This window comes from Tursiops truncatus, chromosome 2 (genome assembly GCF_011762595.2).
Source record: "Tursiops truncatus isolate mTurTru1 chromosome 2, mTurTru1.mat.Y, whole genome shotgun sequence".
NCBI lineage: Eukaryota > Metazoa > Chordata > Mammalia > Artiodactyla > Delphinidae > Tursiops > Tursiops truncatus.
In genome coordinates, this window is record NC_047035.1 from 25,380,688 (window position 1) to 25,400,354 (window position 19,667).

At 40.0% G+C, this 19,667-nt stretch overlaps 1 protein-coding gene and 1 long non-coding RNA gene across 2 annotated transcripts in view; one reads left to right on the top strand and one right to left on the bottom strand.

The window, feature by feature from the left end:
* Window positions 1-17,758, top strand: part of ALKBH1 (alkB homolog 1, histone H2A dioxygenase) — a 29,892-nt gene extending 12,134 nt beyond the window's left edge. Inside the window, exons 4-6 of the mRNA XM_019920131.3 lie at window positions 6,952-7,042; window positions 15,531-15,724; window positions 16,558-17,758. Coding sequence (XP_019775690.2) covers window positions 6,952-7,042; window positions 15,531-15,724; window positions 16,558-16,963 — 691 coding nt within the window. The 3' untranslated portion in view covers window positions 16,964-17,758. The remainder of the gene's footprint in view (window positions 1-6,951; window positions 7,043-15,530; window positions 15,725-16,557) is intronic.
* On the bottom strand, window positions 1,135-17,515 carry LOC109547437 (uncharacterized). Its single transcript, XR_002173242.3, has 3 exons — window positions 17,416-17,515; window positions 3,367-3,461; window positions 1,135-1,946 (listed from the first exon to the last, which is right to left on the bottom strand). It is a non-coding gene; the product is annotated as an uncharacterized lncRNA (long non-coding RNA).
* Window positions 17,759-19,667: the final 1,909 nt, after the last annotated feature.

Genomic DNA, 19,667 nt, shown 5'->3' on the forward strand with positions numbered 1-19,667 from the left:
AAAGGTTTGTGCCAGATTATAAGGGGGTTTGCATGCCATATACTGTAGACAAAAAATTAATTAATCGATCTAAGAAAGAAATGGAAACATTTTATTCGAGCCAAATTGAGGATTATTATTTGGGAACAGCATGTCAGAAAGCTCCCAGCACTGTTCAGCCATTAGAAGTCAAGGCACAGTTATATAAGTTTTTTGACACAGAGAGTTGTATATTAAGTGATGGATTATTGACAATTTACACAATCCAGATCTAAGCATCCCCTTACAAGATCAAGAAGGAACATTATCTTTTAAGGAGTTGTCTTGTTGCTAAGAGAATGTTGCTCTTTACGTGAGCAGGTATTTCTGCCTATGGGGGGAGGTTTGCTCGATGCATAATGCAGATACACAATGCACAGTAAGGGGAAGAGAGGGAGCCAAAGGGCAGAGAAGATTTTTTTATGTTTAAATTTTTCTTGTCTTGGGAGTTCCCTGGCGGTCCAATGGTTAAGACTCCACACTGTCACTGCCAAGGGCCTGGGTTCAGCCCCTGGTCAAGGAACTAAGATCTCACAAAAAAGTGCGGCGCAGCAAATGAATGAATGAATGAATGAATGAATGAATGAATTTATCTCATCTTGCCATAAAACATAAATTTCATTTCACAATAGGAAAATGTGGACTTTGTCCTTATAAACAGGAGGAATTCATCAAGATTAGTAATAGATTTTTCACTTTAGAGAGAGAATTCTTGTGGCAGTGAGGAAAATGGATTGAAAATTTAGTCATTGCAAAAAGTACAATTAAGAACTTAGCTTGGGCTTCCCTGGTGGCACAGTGGTTGAGGGTCCACCTGCCGATGCAGGGGACACGGGTTCGTGCCCCGGTCCGGGAAGATCCCACATGCCGCAGAGCAGCTGGGCCTGTGAGCCGTGGCCGCTGAGCCTGCGCGTCCGAACGGGAGGGGCCACAACAGTGAGAGGCCCGCGTACCACAAAAGAATTTAGCTTAAGGGACTTCCCTGGCGGTCCAGTGGTTAAGACTCCGCACTTCCACTGCAGGGGGCGCGGGTTCAGTCCCTGGTCGGAGAGCTAAGATCCTGCATGCTGTGCGGTGCGGCCAAAAAAAGAAAGAATTTAGCTTAATAACCCACACAAAAGATGAAAAAGGCCTGGAAAAGACATTTTGTATAGGGCTTGGGAACCAAGAGATTATGAAAAGTGACAGAGAAGTAGTTAAGGATTATGCACAGATTTCTAAGTGACAGGCAGGTTTACACTTCAGTTGTGGGGGTTCCCCCAAGTTTATTGAGGTAATTGACACATAACTGTGTTAGTCCAGGGTGTACAGCATGATGATTTTATACGTGTATATATTCCAGATGGTTATCACGATAAACTTCGTTCACGTTAGTCACCTCACATCGTTACAAATTATTTTTCTTGGTGATAAGAACTTTTAAGATCTACTCTCTTAGCAACTTTCTAGTATATAATACAGTGTTAACTATAGTCACCATGCTGTACTTTACATCCCCAAAACTTACTTCTCTTACAATGACAACTTTTTATCTTTTGACCACCTTTACCCATCTCTCTCTCTCTCACTCACACACACACACACACACACACACACACACACACACACACACACACACACACACACACACACACACACACACACACACACACACACACACACACACACACACACACCCGCCTCTGGCAACCACGAGTCTGTTCTATTTTAGATTTTTTAGAGTCCACATAAAAGTATGATCGTTTGTCTTTCTCTGATTTATTCCATTTAGGATAATGCCATCAAGTTTCATCCAAGTTGTCACAAATGGCAGGATTTCCCTTTTTTATGGCTGAATAATATTCTGTGTGTGTATCACATCTTCTTTATCCATTCATCTGTTGTTGGACCCTTAGGTTGTTTCCATGTCTTGGCTGTTGTAAATAATGCTGTAATTATTTATTTATGCAAAACAGTATAGAAGTTTCTCAGAAAATTAAAAATAGAACTACCATATGATCCAGCAATTCCACTTCTCAGTCTGTATCCAAAGAAAACAAAATCATTATCTCAAAAACATACCTGCACCTCCGTGTTCCTCAGTGGAACATTATATACTAAGATTTAATGGAAATAGGGTTTGGAGGAAGAGGAGAATGAGCAGAGGTGATCCTTAGTGTAGTTTGGGGCTTATTGTTTTTGAAATGCCTGTGGAGTATCCACATGGAGATGTCTAGTATGCCTTTGGAAATATGGAACTGAGCTTAGGAGCATAATGAGAGAGAGGGAGAGAAACAGAGATAGATATAGATGTGGGAGTTACACATGAAGGCCATAGTGAAGCAAACAGTGGGAATAATGTGTTTTTTTGTTTGTTTATGGAAAACATACAGAGAAAGGCGGCGATTGGCCCTAGGAAGCATCAGCTCTGGGTGGGAAAAAAGGTACTATTAGAAGCCAAGGCAGGGAAGTGTTTCCAAAATAAGAGAAGGACCAACCATGTCTGTAGGCCTGGGATTTGACAATTAAATGGTATAATTGAAACTAAACTAGTTTTGGTAGAGTGGTGTAAGCAAAAGTCAGATCTCAGAGGAGGGGTGGGGGCAGCAAATATTGAGTCCTTTTAGGAACATTTAATTGTGAAGAGAAGAAGCAATGTGGAGCAGAGGGAGGCAGGACATATAGGGTATCCGAGTAAGAGGTCAAGTTGAAATGATGTTTTCTCAAGTATGTGGAAATGTTGAACATTTTTGCAGATCAAGAGGAAGAAACAAGTACACAGGAAGAGTTGAAAATATGAGAAGAAGGATGATAATGGAGAAGGGCCTCAGAGGCCACATCAGGGAAATGGGAGATAGTATAGATGGAGAATTGGCCTTAATGAAAAGAAGTAAGACCACTGCTGAAACCAGGAAGGAAGGACAGAGTAAGGATTTCAAAAAGTTTAGAGGTGTAGGGGAGGAAAGTTGAAATCAGTAACTGGATCACTTGATGAGGCCTCTGTATTCTCCTTGTCCTGGAAGGGAGCAAGAGCAGGACTGAGGACTTTGGATAAATGGTGAAAGTTTACAGCAGAAGGTAGAAGATTAGATAAGACTAACATTTGCAAGATAGCAAAAGAGTGTTAAGGTAGAGTTGGATGTCTATTTGCGCTGACTGACAGATTCAGGTTGAGAAGGGAAACAAAACTGGAAGCACTCAAATACTGAAAAAATGGAGTTCTAGGGACAGGAGATGGAATTTTAGCTTTAATGGAAATGAGAGACTAGGAAAGGATGAAGGACAGAAAGCTGTAGTCGTGGAGGGAAATATTCAGAGTTGTGAAAGACTCAATCCCTAAATCTTTAAAAATGATCGAAAAAGCAATACCTGCAATAGGATTTTGAAGGTTTTCTGTCATAAACAACCTTCAGACTTCTGCCCTGAGTGAGTAGTTTTGCTTTCACAATGGTTCACTACTGTCCCTTGAGGCAAGAAAGAAAAGAAAATACCAGTGCTTACCCACTGCATAGAGAGTGGACAAGCAGGACAGGAGTTCGTTTCCACCCAGTTAGGGTTCAGTTGAAAGCAGTGCTATAGGATGAGATTGCTGAAAGAAATGCCAACGCTTACATTAAGATTTTACCCCTGACAGAAAGTGAGCAAAGTGCTGGGTGGGCACATTCACCAGGGGAGAAGGTGCCAGCCCACCCATCCATCATCCTCCAGCTAGTGCCTGGAGGGGCAGCATGTTTCTGTTTGCAGTGAGAACCAATAATTAGGGTCACACCTGCTTGAAAACATTCTTTTGGATAATTGGGTGAAGATTTAAAGTTAGGTTAGGTGCCAGCATATTTCCTGCCTTCCTTTGGGTGGATAAGTGGCTCCACTGGCACTGAGCCTTCTTGGCTTCTTTTTTGGACAAATCAGGTACAAAAAAAGAACAGCCCACCCATCCTTTCATTAATCCCTCAGTATTTTCTGTTTGAAAAAGATCTGGGAGCATGTGAAACTTGGTTTGGGCCTTATACTATTCACAATGTTCAAGTGAATTTTTTGGAATCTTTGTTAACCCACGAGGCCCGTGGGGACCAGAAAGGTCCCTAAATGGTACTAAGACAAGAAATGTCTAGCACTGGTCAGTCCTTCTCTCACATCTTGAAGGCAAGTGTTACAACAATTGTTGCTACTTTTCCTTCCAGAAATTCTATACAAAGGCAAGAATGGAAGTCAAGTTCTCAGAAGAGGATATGAAATAAGGGATAGAATCTCATACCTACCTGGGTCTAACACAGTACATACATACACACACACACACACACACACACACACACATTTTCACCTCAAAATGGCATACTCGGTGATCACAACTGTTCTTTCACTAAGCGTCTTTAAGCTTTTTTTTTCCTTTTTGTTATGAGGACTGGACTTATTGCTTGTGAAAGCATGGCTCTTCTCTGACTTCTTTTGCATCCTGGACCTATCCCCCTCTATAATATAGGCAAAACCCAAAGCCTTTTTTATAGTGATACAGTTAAGGTAGAAAAGACATGTTCTTTTTGGTTTCCTAAAAAAGAAACTAAATTTTAAAGGATATGTTATAGGCTATATGTTCGTGTTTGGTTGTTACTATAATTTTGATAATTTTATTAATACCATAAACCTGTGTTAATTATAATAATGTATACCCTGTTCTTAAAGAACATTAGACCCAATCTTTTGATGAAAAGCAGCTTATTGGTGCCATATCAAATGTCTAAAATGCCGTCAAGTTTTCAGAGCTGCCTTGTTATCTTTATTTGTACAGATCAATCTGATTTGGGGTTCTTTGTCAAGAATAAAATGATCTCTTATTGAGCTAGAAAGAGATAGAAGGTGTTTTGTTTTTGAATTTTGGCTAGAAAAGTGTGGTTCCTGGACCAGCAGCATCAGTATGATTTAAAGAAGCTCAGTGCCCAGATTTTTACTAGGGAATGGCACATAGGCAGTCTCTGCCTGACAAAAATTCAGACTCCCAGAAGGGAGGCAGGTGTTCAGCATGAACTGTATTGTTTATACAGACAATGTAGGCACACTGAGTTCTGGCAATGGTGTGAACCTCCCCAGAATCCAAGTTCCAGATTCTTGCCAAGGGCCAACCTAATATGCAGTGCTTTCAAAGGATAGCAGTCGGACCTGCTATGCTTCTTTCTTCACAGCTGTCCTAAATATATCAGTGTTTGATCCATTCTTTTTATTGAGTTACTGGTCTTGATGTATGTCTGTGTGGCAATCTCCTTAGAATGTAAACTCTTTGAGGACAGATAGCATCTATTCTGTAAACTTTGTCAGACCTCAAAATGAGTGCCACTTACAGTGTGAGCCTGTAATAAATCCTTGGCTTCTGTTCATGCTTTGTGCCTATATTGCCTATTGCATCACTCCTTGTTTAAATGCTGACCATTCTTCAATGCCATACTCAACTCCCCAACTCTGCCATGAAGCCTTAACTGATTAGACAGTTGACTTTGAGCTCTGCTTTTTCTTAATTCTAGTGGCCCTCCAAGTCTTGTGCTATTCAGTTTAGTGCCAAATTTTATACTGCCTTAAATTTTCCCCTCATTTCTTATACTTATCTGTCATCTCCTGTCAAAATATAAACTCCTTAAAGCAGCCTAATCTTTTCTTTTTTAAAGAGCAGTGGTTCCTAGACCCCCCAAAAAATTTTTTTGATTCATTAATGATGTAAATTACATAGAAAAAACAAACTAAATAAAATGATTAGACCTAGCATTCTTGTATTTTTAGATACTTAGAGGTAAATCAAACAATCTTCCTCTTTAGAAGGAGAGTAGTTAGGGAATTCCCTGATGGTCCAGTGGTTAGGACTCCGTGCTTTCACTGACAAATGACCTGGGTTCAATCCCTGGTCGGGGAACTAAGATCCCGCAAGCCATGCAGCGCGGCCAAAAAAAAAAAAGAAAAAGAGTAGTTAATCCCATAGATTTGATTAAACAAGGTATAATTACAGAAATGATACCTCCATTTTACAGAAACCTCCTGTGGTTTGAATAAGGGAATGTCAGAAACCAAATCAATTACAGTGGCCCTTAATTGTTAGCTGGGCCTCAGTTATCTAAGTTGTTATATGGGGTTAAAGAAGTCATGTTAAAAAAAAAAAAAAAAAAAGAAGTCATGTTAAACCAGTAATTTTTGATTGTATACTGTATTTTGCCAAATGTTTTTTCCCCAAATTGCAATTCTGGGAAGCCGCCATTATTCTAGACATAGTTGATAGCTGTAATTAATCACGTCCTGCTTTTAGCAAACCAAATTGAACATGTTCTGTTAGCCAAATTTTCGGTTATCTGTAGGGCTCTTTGTCCCATTTCCCATGGACTGGTAAAGGCATTTCTGTTGTCATTTTGTTTAATTATTATTGAGATGCTGGAAACTCGACATTTAAAATAGATCCCATTCAGCAGAGGATTTAGAACCAACGATTAGAAATTAGAAATGCTAACATGTGTTTTAGTAGTATTGTATTCTTTTTTTATAAATTTATTTTTGGCTGTGTTGGGTCTTCGTTTCTGTGAGAGGACTTTCTCTAGTTGTGGCGAACGGAGGCCACTCTTCATCGCAGTGCGCGGGCCTCTCACTGTCGCGGCCTCTCTTGCTGCGGAGCACAGGCTCCAGACGCGCAGGCTCAGTAGTTGTGGCTCGTGGGCCCAGTTGCTCCGCAGCATGTGGGATCCGCCCAGACCAGGGCTCGAACCCGTGTCCCCTGCATTGGCAGGCAGATTCTCAACCACTGCACCACCAGGGAAGCCCCAGTAGTATTGTATTCTTGGTCAACTCATTTCTGTTCTAATTTCCCCTGTGGAGGTCTTGGCTAACAGCTTATATAGAATACCAAATTTAGACTCCAGGATCCATACAACAGGCTATTGCTGCCATTTGAAGTGAATAAATCATTTTTGTCTCCAATCTTTGCAGGTATAAAGAAGTGAATAAACGGAGACCCCGAAGTTTACTAGAGAAACTGCGCTGGGTGACCCTAGGCTACCATTATAACTGGGACAATAAGGTATTAAAATTTTCTTGCTAATTCCATTGTTTTTCCATTTTTATTCTTTTTGGGCCCACATAGTTTGACTTCTTCCTGGCCAAGCTTAAAGTATCAGATTATACATATGTGGAAGGATTTCTTTCATTTATTCCCTCCTAAAATCCTCTTGATATGGTATCTCGAGAGGAATGAATAATTTATCAAGAGAAAATTACTTTTTCATATGTTCTCAGGTTATATTATTTTATCAGAAGTCATTGGTGCTTCTTCTGGGGAGGTTTCAGGGATACAGATTTTTCTTTACTGTATTCAAGAGCAGTTCTCAATTACAATCTTTATTTCCATTATTATTTAGTGTTTGTTGATCATTTATTTTCTACATAATATGTGCCTGGAGTAAAAGAAGCTCCATGTGCTTCTGGTATTCTCTTCCATCAACTCACAAAAGAACTTCCAAGATCTAGACGCCTTTGACTGCTGTATAAGGTCTGAGCAGGAGAGAGATGGGAAAGAATGTCCTACAGTTAACAAAGTTCCATGTTTTCTTGAGGTACAATTTCTTCTTTTGTGACCCCTACGATTCAGAAAACGCCTCCTTTATCGCTGGCATCTCAGTGCTTCTTTTCGCAATGATATGTTTGCCACCAAGTGGAAGGACTAATTCTGAGAGTAAACTGAATAAAGCAAATTAGTATAGACCATCTTCCTACTAATCAGTTACTTTTTAAGAGCTCCATAGTTTCAGTCAACCCAGCTCATTAATAAATATGTTAACTACTCAAAATAATGGTAAATGTTGCTCAGAACTATTCATGATAAAATTCTTATTTTCAGTGATATAGATTTAATGGAAAACTAGACATCTGTATTTGGGGAAATGGCCATGTGGTTTTCTTTGGGTTAGACACCTTGGATTTGAATCTTGCCTTCAATATGGATAGTGCCTCCCTCATAAGGTGGTTGTGAGGATTAAATGATTAACACCTTTGTAGTATTAACAACAGTACCTGGCTATTCTAAGCAGTTAAATGTATTAACACCATAAATGTTAGCTTATTGTTTTTTATGATATGAATTTTACTGTAGATATTGTTATTCTCCAAGGAATAAGTTAGCCTCATTTACTAAGAAAAACATGGAGTGAAAATTATCAAAAGCACTGAAAGGGTAATCAGAAAAAGAGAAAGAGAATTAAGAAAGAAGAGTAGTACATAGACAGTTTGGATAGGGATGAAAGCCCAAAAAGGTAATTCTTATATTATAGCAGAGGCAATCTAGTGATAGAATAAGAGCTCTAAGTGGCTGGTCTTCTGAAGGACTAAAACAAAATGTTAGAGAAAACCTTAAAGTTCTCTAACTACACCCTTAGTTTTCAGAAATTAAACAGGAGCTCTCATATGCAGTTCAGGAAAAGAAGAAAAAAGTAAAACACATTCCAACTGAAAAGGCTTGGCCATCCATCAAAGACTTTTCAGAAAAGTCTTTCTTAATGAAAAGTTAAAGCTCACTTCTCAGCCCTGAACCAAGACGCTGGTGTAGAAGGACGTGCTCTCACTCCCTCTTGTGAGAACACCAGAATCACAGCTAGCTGCTGGACAATCATCGACAGGAAGACACTGGAACTCACCAAAAAAAGATACCCCACATCCAAAGACAAAGGAGAAGCCACAGTGATATGGTAGGAGGGGTGTACTCACAGTAAAATCAAATCCCATAACTGCTGGGTGGGTGACTCACAGACTGGAGAACACTTATACCACAGAAGTCCACCCACTGGAGTGAAGGTTCTGAGCCCCACGTCAGGCTTCCCAACCTGGGGGTCTGGCAACGGGAGGAGAAATTCCTAGAGAATCAGACTTTGAAGGCTAGTGGGATTTGATTGCATGACTTTGACAGGACTGTGGGAAATAGAGACTGCACTCTTGCAGGGCATACACAAAGTAGTGTACACATTGGGACCCAGGGGAAGGAGCAGTGACCCCAGGGGAGACTGAACCAGACGTACCTGCTACTGTTGAAGGGTCTCCTGCAGAGGCGGGGGTTGGCTGTGGCTCACCGTGGGGACAAGGACACTGCCAGCAGAAGTTCTGGGAAGTACTCCTTGGTGTGAGCCCTCCCAGAGTCCGCCATTAGCCCCAACAAACAGCCCAGGTAGTCTCCAGTGTTGGGTCGCCTCAGGCCAGAAAACCAATGCGGGGCAGGGTGGGAGGGGCGACCCAGCTCCACCCATCAGCAGTCAAGCCGATTAAAGTTTCACTGAGCTCTGCACACCAGAGCAACAGCCAGCTCTACCCACCACCAGTCCCTCCCATCAGGAAACTTGCACAAGCCTGTTAGATAGCCTCATCCACCAGAGGGCAGACAGCAGAAGCAAGAAGAACTACAATCCTGTAGCCTGTGGGAAAAAAAACCACATTTACAGAAAGATAGACAAGATGAAAAGGCAGAGGGCTATGTACCAGATGAAAGAAAAAGATAAAACCCCAGAAAAACAACTAAATGAAGTGGAGATAGGCAACCTTCCACAAAAAGAATTCAGAATGGTAGTGAAGATGATCCAGGACCTCGGAAAAAGAATGGGGGCAAAGATCGAGAAGATGCAAGAAATGTTTAACAAAGACCTAGAAGAATTGAAGAGCAAACAAACAGATGAACAATACAATAACTGAAATGAAAACTACACTAGAAGGAATCAATAGCAGAATAACTGAGGCAGAAGAACAGATAAGCGAACTGGAAGACAGAATGGTGGAATTCACTGCTGCGGAACAGAATAAAGAAAAAAGAATGAAAAGAAATGAAGACAGCCTAGGAGACCTCTGGGACAACATTAAACGCAACAACATTCGCATTATAGGGGTCCCAGAAGGAGAAGAGAGAGAGAAAGGACCCAAGAAAATATTTGAAGAGATTATAGTCAAAAACTTCCCTAACATGGGAAAGGAAATAGCCACCAAGTCCAGGAAGCGTAGAGAGTCCCATACAGGATAAACCCAAGGAGAAACACACCGAGACACATAGTAATCAAATTGGCAAACATTAAAGATGAAGAAAAATTATTGAAAGCAGCAAGGGAAAACGGCAAATAACATACAAGGGAACTCCCATAAGGTTAACAGCTGATTTCTCAGCAGAAACTCTACAAGCCAGAGGAGAATGGCATGATATAATTAAAGTGATGACAGGGAATAACCTACAACCAAGATTACTCTACCCGGCAAGGATCTCATTCAGATTCGATGGAGAAATCAAAAGCTTTACAGACAAGCGAAAGCTAAGAGAATTCAGCACCACCAGACCAGCTCTACAACAAATGCTAAAGGAGCTTCTCTAAGTGGGAAACACAAGAGAAGAAAAGGACTTACGAAAACAAACCCAGAACAATTAAGAAAATGGTCATAGGAACATACATGTCAATAACTACCTTAAATGTGAATGGATTAAATGCGCCAACCAAAAGACACAGGCTCGCTGAATGGATACAAAAACAAGACCCATCTATATGCTGTCTACAAGAGACCCGCTTCAGACATAGGGACACATACAGACTGAAAGTGAGGGGATGGAAAAAGATATTCCATGCAAATGGAAATCAAAAGAAAACTGGAGTAGCAATACTCATGTCAGATAAAATAGACTTTAAAATAAAGAATGTTACAAGAGACAAGGAAGGAAACTGCATAATGATCAAGAGATCAATCCAAGAAGAAGATATAACAATTATGAATATATATGCGCCCAACATAGGAGCACCTCAATACATAAGGCAACTGCTAACAGCTATAAAAGAGGAAATCGACAGTAACACAATCATAGTGGGGGACTTTAACACCTCACTTACACCAATGGACAGATCATCCAAAATGAAAATAAATAAGGAAACACAAGGTTTAAATGACACAATAGACCAGATAGATTTAATTGATATTTATAGGACATTCCATCCAAAAACAACAGATTACACTTTCTTCTCAAGTGCACACAGAACATTCTCCAGTATAGATCACATCTTGGGTCACAAATCCAGCCTCAGTAAATTTTTAAAAAATTAACTCATATCAAGCATCTTTTCTGACCACAACACTATGAGATTAGAAATGAATTACAGGGAAAAAATGTAAAACTCACAAACACATGGAGGCTAAACAATATGTTACTAAATAACCAAGAGATCACTGAAGTAGTCAAAGAGGAAATCAGAAAATACCTAGAGACAAATGACAATGAAAACACGGCAATCCAAAACCTGTGGGATGCAGCAAAAGCAGTTACAAGTAATGAAATTGAAACTGTGATTAAAAATCTTGCAACAAACAAAAGTCCAGGACCAGATGGCTTCACAGGTGAATTCTATCAAACACTTAGAGAAGAGCTAACACCCATCCTTCTCAAACTCTTCCAAAAAATGGAAGAGGAAGGAACACTCCCAAACTCATTCTATGGGGCCACCATCACCCTGATACCAAAACCAGACAAAGACACTACAAAAAAAGAAAAATTACAGACCAATATCACAGATGAATATAGATGTGAAACTCCTCAACAAAGTACTAGCAAACGGAATCCAACAACACATTGAAAGGATCGTACACCATGATCAAGTGGGATTTATCCCAGGGATGCAAGGATTCTTCAACATACACAAATCAATCAATGTGATACACTGTATTAACAAATTGAAGGAAAAACCATATGATCATCTCAGTAGAAGCAAAAAAAGCTTTTGACAAAATTCAACACTGATTTATGATAAAATCTCTCCAGAAAGTGGGCATAGAGGGAACCTACTTCAACATAATAAAGGCCATATACGACAAACCCACAGCAAACATCATTCTCAATGGTGAAAAACTGAAAGCAATTCCTCTAAGATCAGGAAGAAGACAAGGATATCCACTCTCGCCACTATTATGCAACATAGTTTTGGAAGTCCTAGCCACAGCAATCAGAGAAGAAAAAGAAATAAAAGGAATCCAAATTGGAAAAGAAGAAGTAAAACTGTCACTCTTTGCAGATGACATGATACTATACATGGAGAATCCTAAAGATGCCACCAGAAAACTACTACAGCTAATCAATAAATTTGGTAAAGTTGCAGGATACAAAATTAATGCACAGAAATCTCTTGCATTCCTATACACTAATGATGAAAAATCTGAAAGAGATATTAAGGAAACACTCCCATTTACCATTGCGACAAAAAGAATAAAATACCTCGGAATAAACCTACCTAGGGAGACAAAAGACCTGTATGTAGGAAACTATAAGACACTGATGAAAGAAATTAAAGATGATACCAACAGATGGAGAGATATACCATGTTCTTGGATTGGAAGAAACAACATTGTGAAAATGACTCTACTACCCAAAGCAATCTACAGATTGAATGGAATCCCTATCAAATTACCAATGGCATTTTTTACAGAACTAGAACAAAAATTCTTAAAATTTGTATGGAGACAAAAAAGACCCCGAATAGCTAAAGCAGTCTTGAGGGAAAAAAGCAGAGCTGGAGGAATAAAACTCCCTGACTTCAGACTATACTATAAAGCTACAGTAATCAAGACAATATGGTACTGGCACAAAAACAGAAATATAGATCAATGGAACAAGATAGAAAGCCCAGAGATAAACCCATGCACCTATGGTCAGCTAATCTATGACAAAGGAGGAAAGGATGTACAATGGAGAAAAGACAGTCTCTTCAATAAGTGGTGCTGGGAAAACTGGACAGCTACATGTAAAAAGAATGAAATTAGAACACTCCTTGACACCATACACAAAAATAAATTCAAAATGGATTAGAGACCTAAATGTAAGTCCAGACACTATAAAACTCTTAGAGGAAAACATAGGAAGAACACTCTTTGACACAAATCACAGCAAGATCTTTTTTGATCCACCTCCTAGAGTAATGGAAATAAAAATAAACAAATGGGACCTAATGAAACTTCAAAGCTTTTGCACAGCAAAGGAAACCATAAACAAGACTAGAAGACAACCCTCAGAATGGGAGAAAATATTTGTAAACAAGTCAGCAGACAAAGGATTAATCTCCAAAATATATAAACAGCTCATGCAGCTCAATATTAAAAAAACAAACAATCCAATCCAAAAATGGGCAGAAGACCTAAATAGACATTCTCCAAAGAAGACAGATGGCCAAGAAGCACATGAAAAGCTACTCAACATCACTAATTATTAGAGAAATGCAAATCAAAACTACAATGAGGTATCACCTCACACCAGTTAGACTGGGCATCATCAGAAAATCTACAAACGACAAATGCTGGAGAGGGTGTGGAGAAAAGGAAACCCTCTTGAACTGTTGGTGGGAATGTAAATTGATACAGCCACTATGCAGAACAGTATGGAGGTTCCTTAAAAAGCTAAGCATAGGGGCTTCCCTGGTGGCACAGTGGTTGAGAGTCCCCGTGCCGATGGGGGGGACGTGGGTTCGTGCCCCGGTCCTGGAAAATCCCACATGCCGCAGAGCAGCTGGGCCCATGGGCCATGGCCTTTGAGCCTGCGTGTCTGGAGCCTGTGCTCCGCAACAGGAGAGGCCACAGCAGTGAGGCCTGTGTACCGCAAAAAAAAAAAAAAAAAAAGTTAAGAATAGAATTACCATATGATCCAGCAATCCCACTACTGGGCATATACGCAGAGAAAACCATAATTCAAAAAGACACATGCACCCCAGTGTTCATTGCAGCACTATTTACAATAGCCAGGTCATGGAAGCAACCTAAATGCCCATAGACAGACGAATAGATAAAGAAGATGTGGTACATATATACAATGGAATATTACTCAGCCATAAAAAGGAATGAAATTGGGTCATTTGTTGAGACGTGGATGGATCTAGAGATTGTCATACAGAGTGAAGTAAGTGAGAAAGAGAAAAACCAATGTCGTATATTGACGCATATATGTGGAACCTAGAAAAATGGTACAGATGAACCAGTTTGCAGGGCAGAAATTGAGACACAGATGCAGAGAACAAACGTATAGACACCAAGGGGGGAAAGCGGCGGGGGGGGCAGGGGTGGGGGTGTGATGAATTGGGAGATTGGGATTGACATGTATACACTAATATGTATAAAATTGATGACTAATAAAAAAAGAAAAATGAGGAAGAGGGAGAGAAAGAAACAGGAAATAAGTATATTGTTAACATACTGAAATAACAAAAATATACTGAAGCCCATTTTTTAAAATGTGGATGAAAGATTAGTGTGTGTGAGATAGGTTTCTAGTTGGTGTTACTGTTCGCATTCCTGTTAATGGATTGTTTCTGCTGTATAGAACCCTCTGTGCTTTGGAGCAGATGTGTACCAAATTGTCTTTTGTCCCAGTAATAATCACTTACTGAAGACAAAAAAAAAAAAAAAGAACCTCACATCTCTCCAGAGCCATGACCATTGCTCCAGCTAGTCAACACTAGTGGGGATGTGAGACAAAAGTGGATTTTCTAATCAGATTTGAGGTTGACTGAGTAACGGGAGGAATGAGAGAGGAGCATCAGCCCAAGGAAGAGATCAGGATGCTGCTGGCTTACATAGCCAGACTAGCCGTCAGCCTCATCTGCGTAGGAGGCTGCTGCCTTTTCATTCTCCGAAATTGTATATGTTTTGTAGAGAGAGTATTCTGGCCTTTGTTTTTTTGTTTTTTAAGAGAAAAAGGATATTTATGATCCTTAGGTACAAAAAATAGAGGCAGTTCAGGGGGTAAATTGCTGAAAATTACTTCCATTTTAAGGTCGTGCATTGACCACAGTGTAAGTCGGTTTAAATTCAGATGTTTTGAGCATGTCATCCCATCAGATTGACCAGTGAAATCACATGAAACTACGTTGCAGGCTGAGGGGTCCAAAATCAAACTGGCTATAGTATTTGAGGGATGGGTAAATCATGCTATATTAATATTACATGTAATAGAGAACAGACTTGTGGTTGCCATGGGGGAGGGAGGGATTGGAAGTTTAGGGTCAGCAGATGCAGACTATTATATAGAGAATGGATAAACAACAAGGTCCTACTGTATAGCACAGGGAACTATATTCCGTATCCTGTGATAAACCATAGTGGAAAAGAATATTAAAAAGAATGTAGGGCTTCCCTGGTGGCACAGTGGTTGAGAGTCCGCCTGCCAATGCAGGGGACACGGGTTCGTGCCCTGGTCCAGGAAGATCCCACATGCTGCGGAGCGGCTGGGCCCGTGAGCCATGGCCGCTGAGTCTGTGCGTCCAGAGCCTGTGCTTCGCAACGGAAGAGGCCACAACAGTGAGAGGCCTGCATACCGAAAAAAAAAAAAAAAAGAATGTATACATAGGTATAACTGAGTCACTTTGCTGTACAGCAGAAACTGACACAACATTGTAAATCAATCAATCAATATATTACATGTAAATTAGATGATTTTAAAGTGGTAATTAATCTTATGCCACACTTTCCTATTTTCCTGAGATCATTGTTTATTTTTCTTATTCTCCCTACTTTTATCAAAGAAATACTCAGCAGATCATTATACACCTTTCCCTTCTGACCTGGCTTTCCTCTCAGAGCAAGTAGCCGCTGCCTGTGGATTTCAGGGTTTCCGAGCTGAAGCAGGTATCCTGAATTACTACCGATTAGACTCCACACTAGGAATCCATGTAGACAAATCTGAACTAGATCACTCCAAACCCCTGCTTTCGTTCAGGTAAGTTGGGTCTAGGGATTTTGAATTACTTATCAGTTCATTCCTTTTTCTAAAGCACTTTTAAGCTTAAATAAAACATTAGATTTTTTAAATGGTTGGACTCTATAATCTTTCACTTCTGGGCATCTTAGCCATGTATCATAAGTAAAATTAGCCTAGTCCTTTTCGAGTAATGACCAAATTACAATGAATATTTCTGTTTAAGATGCATGGAGTCTGTCTTATAATGAGAGGTATTGTCAGTGTCTGTGGAATAGATAAGTGGTAGAGGCCATAAGGCAAAGTGAGCAACCTTTTTGGAATAGAGGAGAGCAAAGCACAGAAGCCTGAAAAGTTTACTCTCCTTTTCTCCCTAAATGTAAGTTTATATTTCTGCAAAGTACTGCACCTGTATCTCATGAGGAAAGTGCACGAACAGAATCTTTTATTAATTGCCTTATCTTTAAAGTGAACAGGAATTATAAATATATATTAAAGGACCCAAATAAATTTTAATTTGCTTATTTAATTGCTTCAGATTTTATTTTGCAGCAGTTCTCTGGGCTATAATGAGTTTAAATAACAGATCATGGGCTGGTCGCTCATAGACACAAGCCAGAAAAGAAGGATCTTAGCATGGTATAAAAAGGAGGATTGGGACTTCCCTGGTGGTCCAGTGGTTAGGACTTGTTGCTTTCACTGCTGTGGACCCAGGTTCAATCCCTGGTCAGGGAACTAAGATCCCACAAGGTGCACAGTGCAACCAAAAAATAAAGCAGTGGGCAGTAACTTTCTCAGTCATGGCTAGTAACAGAAACTTACTATTCGTATTGTTTTACTTTTTTTTTTTATAGCTTCGGACAGTCTGCCATCTTTCTCCTGGGTGGCCTCAAAAGAGATGAAGCGCCCACCCCCATGTTTTTGCACAGTGGTGACATCATGGTAATGTCAGGTTTCAGCCGCCTGTTGAACCATGCAGTCCCGAGGGTCCTTCCCAGTCTGGAAGGGGAAAGCTTGCCTTGCTGCCTAGAGACGCCTCTCCCAGCTGACCTCCCCAGAGACTCAGTGGTGGAGCCCTGTTCTGTGGAGGACTGGCAGGTGTGCGCCAGCTACTTGAAAACTGCTCGTGTTAACATGACTGTCCGGCAGGTGCTGGCCATAGGTCAGGACTTCCCTTTGGAACTCATGGAGGAGAATAAAAGAGACATCACCCCAGAGGGTTCCTGCCATCTGGATGATGAGAACAGCCAAGTAAAATGAGCTAGGTTAAACCCTGACTGCTGAGACTTGGAGAGCCCCACTCTTTTACTCAGGCAGGTCTTAACAGTAAATGACCGTGCTGTTTTGTATTGCCGCAGACTTAGCACAAAGACAGGCCAAAAGCAGAGACAGGGAAAAACTCATCATTGATCACACTGTTGCCTTGGAACCCATCCTGAAGAGAAAACTGATTAACCACTTCGGTCAGAGAAGTGCTTGACGTGATCCAGTCCCGGTTAGGTTTTGGCACTAACGTATGTGCGAAGTCCAAGGAGGTATGAGCTCCCACAACAGCCTTCTCAGCCTCGCCGTTATCTCTGAGCAAGGTAGACGTGAATTTCCATGTCTGTGGAATCTTTAAATACCTCAGGTTTTATTGATGGGAAACATAATTCCCCTTCTACCACCCCATCTAGTGATTTGTGGTTCCATGAACCAACCATTAGTCTTACCTTCTTAATTCTTCCAGTCAACACCAAATTCTTTGATCTTCTCTGGCCTTCACAGAAAAATCCTATACACTTAAGACAGTGGAACTGGAAATCGCATCTCCTAGAAAAGACAATCACAGTTATCTCTCTTGCCTAAAGGGTAAATATATATAAACCCAAGGAAAGAGGGACAGTAGTTTCTCCAGATGTCTTTCAGGTCTGTAAATAAACTCTTCCCGTTGGCTTTTAAATGCAATTTTAATTGTTGGACTAAAAAAGTCCTAAGGGTATTCTGTAACTGTTTTCCCCATGAATAAACTTACTCAGTTTTAAATTAAAGATCTGTATCTATGTTTGAGGGTAAGTGATTCTGGGATTCGTTTTTTTCCTATTTTCACTTGCTGTATTCATGCTATTGAAGCCTTCTAGCTGTTTCTGCCCTAAGTATTCTTTGTGGCTGTCTCACAGGAGAGAATATTCCTTGATATTCCAGTCACTGCTGTTTTTGGTATTGTAGACAGTATGGAAAATGCATGAAGCACTGCGTTTAATCTGTGTACCCCCACCAGTTCACCTTGGTACACCCTGAGCCTTTTAAGTTACCTTGTCTCGGTGGGCCTCAGTTTCCTCACTCATAAAATGAAAATATTTATTACCATCTTCCTAGATGGATATTGCTATTTCAAACAATAATGGAAATTTAGTGCTCCTTTCTAGAAACATAATATTGCCAATATTTTATTACTATCTGGACTCTTAGAAACATTCTGGCTTATTTGTTTGTGTGGACGACTGACCAGAAGCTGCTTTGATACCTGCTGCTTGCGACATGACTTGCCAAATTTGCATTTCTCCTGTCCTGCCTTTTTTTTCTTACGAGTGTTGAATATTGAGTTTATATTGTAATCCTTGGTAGGTTTTTTTTTGTTTGAAGGAATAAAAGTTAACAGGTTCATCCTTTATGTGTACATACATAGGTTCTAAAATTCGTTCGTGATAGGATAATTTTATATAATAAAAATTACCACTGGAAAAATCCCTTAAATTTTTAATAATGTACATTATATGAACACTGTGTACGTTATATGTGACCCACTGAACACCAACACATGTCATTTAATAAATCCAGCAGTCAGCTTATCTTTCAGCATTAGAAGATTGCTCTTTAGTCAGTTATCAGATGAAGGTATTGCCTTGTGTTCAGGGTCAATATTTTACAAAAAATACATGTTCCAACTGTAAACTCACACTCCATCAAGCAAGATATGTATGCTGTGAGAAGCATGTGGAAACTGAGGCCAGCCAAGAGGATGGAAGACTCCTGTCTCCCAGCCCACGCTTCCTCTAGGGATGTGCTTCTGGACTCATTTGTGGGGTGGAGAGGGTTGAGCAGAATTGTTTGCACAGTTCACTTCTCTCGTTTTTATGTATATTTCTGTGAGGCACATATAGTTGAAGATGTATATAATGCAACTATACTTTGACAGCAGAAATGATACAGCTCAAGGAAAAAGGAAAAGTTGGTGATTTTTCTACATTTAAATGAGGATGATCCCCCCCCACCACCAAGTTTGTTTTAGTTGTCTACCAGATGTTTTCTAAGTCAGGTGTCAGCAAACTGTGAGCTACCCTCTGTTTTTGTACTGCCCATGGACTAAGAATCATTTGTACATTCTTAACTGGTGGGGGGAAAAACTCAGAAGAATAATATTAGTGACACATGAAAATTATATGAAATTCAAGTTTCTGTGTCCATAAATAGTTTTATTGGAACACAGCCACACTAATTCATTTCCAGATTATCTGTGGTTGCTTTCATGCTAAAATGACAGAGTTGAATAATTGCAACAAAGTCTAAAAGATATGATCCAGGCTGTACAGCAAACATTTGCCAACATCTAGAAAGGAAACAAGACCCCTAGAAAGGAGCCTGAAACCAAGAGAAAACATCAAGGGGAAGATATTTTGTTTTCTTTATTATTTTATATCAAAAATGCCAGGGTAGATACTCTATGTTCTAGGATGTATATGATATTAAGAGTGGAGTCACAAATGTTAGGTCTGGGGAAACTGGCACTCATGCTCTGCAAGTGGCAGTGTAACTTGCTATATAACCTTTAAGGCTCAGTTTGGCATCATGTAACCTGTAATTCTGTTGTACATCCCAGTTGGGCCAGGGCAGGCCTGAATGATGTTCCCTTTTCCTCTCAGAAGGATTCTGGTTTGGTGATAAATTATATGGTCATCCTAATAATGTTCTAAAATGTGTACCA